The sequence below is a fragment of the Mycetomoellerius zeteki genome, unplaced genomic scaffold, assembly GCF_001594055.1.
Source record: "Mycetomoellerius zeteki isolate Tzet28-1 unplaced genomic scaffold, Tzet1.0 scaffold105, whole genome shotgun sequence".
NCBI lineage: Eukaryota > Metazoa > Arthropoda > Insecta > Hymenoptera > Formicidae > Mycetomoellerius > Mycetomoellerius zeteki.
Window position 1 is genome coordinate 65,954 of NW_017255965.1, and position 7,588 is coordinate 73,541.

At 34.9% G+C, this 7,588-nt stretch overlaps 2 protein-coding genes across 2 annotated transcripts in view; one reads left to right on the forward strand and one right to left on the reverse strand.

Moving 5' to 3' along the window:
- LOC108721790 (ubiquitin-conjugating enzyme E2 R2) overlaps window positions 1-559 on the reverse strand; it is a 12,107-nt gene extending 11,548 nt beyond the window's left edge. The window contains exon 1 of the mRNA XM_018446550.1: window positions 1-559. This exon is cut by the window's left edge and continues 218 nt beyond it. The gene's annotated coding sequence lies outside the window, so the exon portion shown is untranslated.
- Window positions 560-1,986: 1,427 nt separating this feature from the next.
- On the forward strand, window positions 1,987-3,284 carry LOC108721798 (microsomal glutathione S-transferase 1). Its single transcript, XM_018446561.1, has 2 exons — window positions 1,987-2,100; window positions 2,874-3,284. Exons 1-2 carry the CDS (start codon window positions 1,987-1,989, stop codon window positions 3,195-3,197), a joined length of 438 nt encoding a protein of 145 aa, XP_018302063.1. The 3' UTR covers window positions 3,198-3,284.
- The last annotated feature ends 4,304 nt before the right edge of the window (window positions 3,285-7,588 follow it).

Consider the following 7,588-nt stretch of genomic DNA (forward strand, 5'->3'; position numbering starts at 1 on the left):
CTCTCTCTCTCTCTCTCTCTCTCTCTCTCTCTCTCTCTGTGGATGTATCACAATATAGCTATCACTGCAAGCGGGCGAGAACGTCCCGATCCTGTCGCGTTGAGTAGTCCGGAGACGGACGTCTCCCACGCGTGAAACCTACGGCCGAGGTCCCGCGGGATCAATCGGGACTGCACCCGAATTGAGACAGGGATCCAAGCGTGAGGGCAAACAAGCTCGATGACGGTACACGCGACGCGTCCGCACGACTCCTCCGTCGCACGCAGAATCGTCAGGAAACGCGCACGCAGTTCTTCTCACGCGCACGTACGGTGAACCGCGGCGAACAAAGGTGCGCGAGAGCCCGTTGCCGTGCGACGACGAAAGTTGCGCGAGAGAAAGATGCCCCTCCAAGTCAACAATACAACAGCATTCACGACAACGGCAACAACGATGACGATCAAGACGACGACGACGACGATGACGGCGACGACGACGGACGCACACGCACGTCTATCCGCCGCGAAAGTCTAGCAAAACAGCTGACGTACTCCCTTGCGTCAGCGATCTGACCGTCGCGCACGCGCGATCATCCGCTCACCTCGGCTCGGCTCCTCGCCTGGAATCCCTCGATTTAAAAACCACCTTCGGGGGAGCGTGATTAAGATTTCTCGGAAAGCAAGCGCGAGGCGTGCTCCGTTCGAAACGATTGCAATTGCTTGCGATGCGAACAAACCTACAAAATTAAATTAAATTAAAAAATCGAAATTAGATTAGATTGTAAAGGTGAAAGAGATCGGGAATAATAAATAATACTCCGCTTTTTCCCTAAAAAAAAACAAGTACCCAATCAAGATGTAAAACTTCGATATCAAGAAACGTTGCCTCGGTTGGCCCCGTTATTCGATCCTTCTTAGAATTCCAAGAGACTGTACCTGTTTGCTCGGAAACCGCATTAATTTTATTTAATTAAAACGTCGAGAGAAAAAGAAACTAACTTAAAATGGCAGAATTGGTCGAACAGTTTTATCGTCGGCGACGCGTTTTCATTACGTTACACGCAACCGCTTCGAGAACCTTCCTCGATAATATTAGAACGTTCACCTCGCAGATCAGATTGTGTGGTGAACGGGGAGTTTTCAACGAGCAAACGTACCGAGGAACGTTCTAAAAGATGACTGGTCAGATGGTAACTGGAGAGACCAGTCAACATGCACGTGGAGAACGCAACCACTCGCGAGGGACTAATCGGATTGATCGACCCGAATCTGTACACCAATCACACGCGATCCGTTCTTCAATGCTGCGTTATTGCGTTTTCTGGACGAAGCCGACGAATACGAGGACGCGAAAGATTAAACAAGATTAAACCAGGTCTGGCTAGGTCAAAGGGTTGTTCGAAACGTTCTAACCTTTGACTCTTGAATATACCTATGTTATTTAAGAAAAAAATAAGCGATTTTTTTCTGTTGGTGATTTCACAAAATTGAGAATTCAATATTACAATTTGAATGTAACTTTTGTCAATTTAATTAATTTTGCTGGTATTCGTAAAGCTTTAATTTTACACTTTTCCACATCCTTTTCCACTTTTTCTTCGAAATCTGAAAATGTGTTTTACTTTAAATGTAACCAGATGATTGCAAGTGGAGTTAAAAGCTTAAATATTTTACTATTTCTAGAAATAAATATGTAAATCGGAAAAAATCCCTTTGTTTAAAATTTTGCTGACTCACACGATTATGTGAAAATTATAATAGCATTACTCGTCAAACTTGCCGGATAAATACTACTTACTAGACATGTATCGCGATGCAATGTACACACATATATATATATATATATAATCAGGATGATGTCTGTTCAAGTATGCGTATGGTATGGTAGGAGAAATAGAGAATATGCCGATCCCATTAACGAGCAGTCTTTCTAACTGCGTACAGCATAAAAAAGCAGAGCCATCGTCAGTCATTATACGTTCGAGAAGGAGTTTGAAGTCCACGAAAAATGTCTGAAATAAATCCAGAAGTGCTCAAAGTATTTGGCTTTTGGAGTAGCATCTTGGTTCTGAAAATACTGGCGATGATGCCGTTAACTGCACGACAGCGATTTCGAAAACACGTGAGTAGAAAATAGTAACCATTCCAGATGAGATAACCATATTAGGCCCAAGATTTTTTTCGTTAAGTGCTGTAGATATAGAACAGAATATCTACTATGTATATGATAAGAGATATCTACTATGTATCTGATTAAATTGTTATAAATATTTTTTATCTTGAGACCGATTGTTACTAAACGCTGAATTTGAAACAGGAAATAATTTAAACATATTTAAATTCTTAAATGTTGCGGAAATATATTTTTCATCTATATATATGTATAGTACACTGAAAAAAAAGATTGGCTGCTGCAGCAAATTAGATGGTAAAATATGGCATAGCATTTTTAATTGGTTGTATCAGTCAATTTTTGGTTGTGTTAGCCTATCGAAATCCTATATTAACATTGCGGATAGGCTAACGCAACCAAAAATTGACTGATACAACCAATTAAAAATGCTATGCCATATTTTATCATCTAATTTGCTGCGGCAGCCAATCTTTTTTTCAGTGTATACACATATTTCTTCTTAATTAAATTAATAAGAGGACAGATTTTTATATATTCTCTAAAAACTTTAGATCTTACTCAAAAAAATAAAATCTCACTCCTAAAGATTGAAAATTTTCAATCTTTAGGAGTTAGAGACATTTTTTTCAAGACGTTCAATTTTCTCTCTTTAGAGTGACATTCCATTCCAAAGAATTTGGAAATTTATATATAGGTACTGTTTTAGCGTCACGTCAGAATTTATTAACTAAAACGAAACTGACTGTGATTAATTGTTGTAGGTATTGGCGAGTCCAGAAGATGATATGTTCATAAATAAAGGCAAAATGGTTTACAACGATCCAGATGTGGAACGTGTACGCAGAGCACACTTGAACGATTTGGAGAACGTTCTCCCTTGGTTCATAATCACGTACCTCTGGTTAGGAACAGGACCTTCGCCATGGTTGGCCAAAACTTTGATACAAACCTTTGTACTTTCCCGTATAGGTCACACTTTATCATACGTAATTTTTCAACAACAACCTCTGAGAGGAATAACTTTTGCTGTGGCATTTGGAATTACAGGTTACGAAACATTTAAGACATTATTATACTATTACTAATTGTTACATAAATCGTGAAATAAGCACATAGCTATGCAACAACAAATTACATAACATTTTTTTAATATTTGGTGATAAAACAATTTTCGTTATATATATCTACAGAGAAATATTGTACTGAATCTAAGATATATTGTATGAAAATGTAATATAGACGTATATATGTATATCTTCATAGAAAAAACATACGTGTCATTAAATGTATGATATTTTTGTTACATTAATGGAATAAATGAAAAACTTTATTCATGAGACGTTTTATTAGAGACATTAATAATGTTACATGTTAAAGTTGCCTGTTTTTTCTTGTAACTACATTTATATCACATATAAAGATAAAATTATAAAAAATTATAAAAAAAGCCTGGAAACTTTAAGTAAAAACCAGTTTTTATTCGGTTCTGAAAGTTCTTTACTCAGATATGTATTTTTTAATATTTGGCATTTTATAGCGCGGATATGTATTTTTTTTATATTATTATTCTAGAATTCAGTTTTTGTGAAATTTTTCATTTTATAATAAAAAAAAACAGTAAAATTGAGGCTAATGAGAGTTAGCGTGGAAATGGGTGAGCACAAATATTAATTCATACACAGTAGTTCGTAATAATAAATGATGTCAGATTTATTACGAATTCTTGAACGTTTCAACTCTCTTTGGAGTCTTCTTCAGCAAAGTTACAAATAATTCACACACAATATTGATTCGACGATTTGTCCAGGATGAATCACTCCCAGGTTTCCAATTGTAACGGATTTTATGAAAAATTATGAAAATCGTAAAAACATAATGAAGGAACAATCATCCCGGACAGTGAGTGACTCGCCTCGAAACAGACGCCATTTTCATTTTATCTAAAAGGTTTTTGTATAAAGATAGCCGTAAACGATTAAAGTGTAATACAACGACCATTCTCCCGAGCAGAAATTGGATCAGGCATGTCTGATGCACGATTAGGGTCCAATCAGATAAAAGTAAGGTCTACCTGATACGGTTTTTCTGAAATCAACCCCTGAACACATTGATAGAATACACCTGCCTGATGTAAACCCGATCAGGGTCTGAACAAACAGTAATAAGATGCGTCTGATAAGATGAAGATAAGAATATTGCCTGATATCATCCTTACTACACTGAAAAAAAAGATTGACTGCTGCACCAAATTAGATGGTAAAATATGGCATAGCATTTTTAATTGGTTGCAGCAGTCAATTTTTGGTTGTGTTAGTCTATCGAAATCCTATACTGACATTGCAGATAGGCTAAAGCAATCAAAAATTGGCTGCTGCAGCCAATTAAAAATACTATGCCATATTTTACCATCTAATTTGCTGCAGCAGCCAATCTTTTTTTCAGTGTAGTACCTGAACAGAAAATGACCAGGCGCGCCTGACAAAAACTGCCTGATGTAACCCTGATCAGGGCCTGAACAAACAGTAATGGGGTACGCCTGATAAGAATTGCCTTATATCATCCTATCGCACATTGGTTATAATATAAATAAACAATAAGTAACACACATTTATCAATTGAAGAAATGGCGTAATATGTAAGGCAAGAGACTAATGATCCAGAGATTCCAGGTTCGAATCCCACTAAGCTAAAAGTGTTTTTCAAAATCAAATTAAATATTTAATTTCGGATAAAATCATATACATACTATAAATAATTTTTATATGGAATCCTGATAAGGGCCTGAATAGATTCTGTGATAAGGACCTGATCTGGTTATTAGGGATACCTGCTAGGGTCCTTACTCATACCCTGATTCATTTTCTTAGCTATTACATTTTTTATAATTGTATGAATTGTAAGTAGCGGTGCTACGGATTCAATTTCGAAAAGGCGTTATCAACTAATTAAACACCGCAACAACGTAAACTTTTCCACTTATATATTTATAAATTTATAAAGACAAAAAACATTAAATAATACTGAAATAATGTGTAGATATTATACGTTTCAATAATGAATAACAAAAAAAATAAATTTTACATCTTTTTATTAAGATCTCATTAAAGAAGTTTTGCAAAAAATCAGTCTTTTTACTCTGTTTTTTTGTTTAAAAGTTATAAAAATCTATTTCATCTTTAATCGCATATATGGATTTCTTTCTATGTAAAATCTGTATACGTTTAATATATTTTCGGCCGCGCAAGCGTTTTAACACATTTCGAAGGCGCATACGCGAACTTTATCGTACATGGTCGTCATGACGGCACCGCGACGCCGACAGACGCGGGAATGTCAGACGTCGCGATGCGTCTGTGACGTGTAGTCGTCGTCGTCGGTGCCGCGTCATTCGACGATCGACCATCATTCCTTGATCTACACCCTCGCCGCGTTAATCGCAAAATTAACGTAACTCTTAATTTTCGCTGTGTTACTTAATACGTGTTAATTCAAAATGTTGAATTATAAACGTTTACAAGAACTAGTAATCACTGCTCAGTCTCGCGTGATGAAGATCGATAAACCAGAAGCGTAGAGATCAAGAAACACGATAACAGGTGGGTATAATTTTCTAATCTTATATAATGATAATGGATAAAAACTTCACGTGATATAAATTAAAAGTTTTAATTTATGAGGAAGTAAACGATTCACTTTTAAAATACGCCATATGTCAAAACATTTTTCTTTAATCGCGTGATATATTTTGCCTAATTTTAATATATATATATATTTATGTATAAAATTTTTTATTATTCTACACATAATTTTATCAGGTTGATCATATCTTTTTTTTTATCGCAAATTGCACATGCATAATAGTGCATTGTGTGGAAAATAAGCTGAGTTCAGGTACCAGCGACTGAAGAATGCAGGAGAAATTCCTTATCTTATATCCATGCAATTTTCTCCTTTGTTCCGACGACAAACACGGATCCCCGAGTTACTCGCGAATAGAATCAAGTTCGAGCAGGTCATTCCTGTACCTGTACCTCGATTTCCGTGAGGATCATGCTTTTTTCTTTTAGCGTGAACAAAAAGCCAGTTGAATGATTCTTTCTCACGTGCAACGATTTGCATAGGGTGATAGAAGTATCGAAGATTGGAATAAGTTTCCAACTTCTTTATGTTGACAATTTCTTAAAAGGTTCACTAAAAATTAAATCTGCTTTCTTAGTTAGCCATGTCATTTGTATTAATAATTAATTAATAACACATAAATGTTATCTAACAGCCTACACAGTCCTTCAAACCACTTAAAAATCGAGGGATATGTTCTCGCTTATAGAAAATTAAAATATATATTAATTACATATATTATTTTAATTTTATATTTACATTATTTTCATATTAAATTAACTCCTTAAATTAACAACGTGTTTTTAGTTGACATATTTTCTAGCGCCCGTAATACCATAACATGTTCGTCAACAGTGTATCAATGTTTGTCTACTTTCCGGAGCTTTAGACGTAATGAAATTTTCTCACGAACGGTGCATTTGGATAGAGTACATGTAGAAAAGTTTGTTAGTTAAAAGTCTTCGCATTTTTTAATTCAAAATCTCCACGTTTCATGGGATTATCGATTGCGCAATTAATTAATATTCCTATGAATGCAGGAATATTCATCGTTTTTTTTATAAAACTTTATCGCACAATCTTTCGTGTACCGTGTAGTATTGTGTAATACAATTATGAATTATATTAAAATCATAACTCACACACTGAGAGAGAAAAATGGTTGGACTTATAACTTATAATTTAACTATAATTTATAGTCATTTTTTAGGATAATCGTAAATTTATAATTGTTTTGACCATATGAATTATAATAACCTGAACACTGAATTATGATCATAACGATCATAATATTCATTCAACTAATTGTAGTTATCTTCATATGGGTGTCCAAAGGATTGACAAGGCCCCCCCCCCCTGGTTGAGAGATGCGTATGTGTTGAATAAAAGCGTGTGTTGGTGGGGTTAAAATTTAAAAATACAAAATATATACAAAAATAAAAAATAAAAAAACCCCAAAAAACGAAATATCATTCTCGATATTAATATATAAATAATATATAATATATAAATTTACCTTGTTAAGGTGAAAAAGCTTTTAACTAAAAAGTAACAGGTGTACGCATTAGAAATGAATAAGTGACGATAAAAAAGGTCATCAATTCGATATTATAGGAATGTAGGGTCACCAAGAAAGGAAATATTTGAACATTTTTTCCTTACGCGTGGCAAGTTGCCTCCCTCCCTTAGAAAAAATTCTGCGGACGCCCATGGTTATCTTACACATAAATCATATTTGCATATAGTAAATTATACTATAATGTTGTAACTATACATATAAGGTTATTGTTACTAATTACATTATAGCAATAATAACTAAATAAAAATGATGCTCCTACACTGAAAAAAGGATTGGCTG

Coding starts and splice junctions, on each gene's coding strand:
- LOC108721798 (XM_018446561.1), top strand. CDS start 1,987: ATGTCTGAAATAAATCCAGAAGTGCTCAAAGTATTTGGCTTTTGGAGT. Junction 2,101..2,873: donor GACAGCGATTTCGAAAACAC/GTGAGTAGAAAA, acceptor TAATTGTTGTAG/GTATTGGCGAGTCCAGAAGA.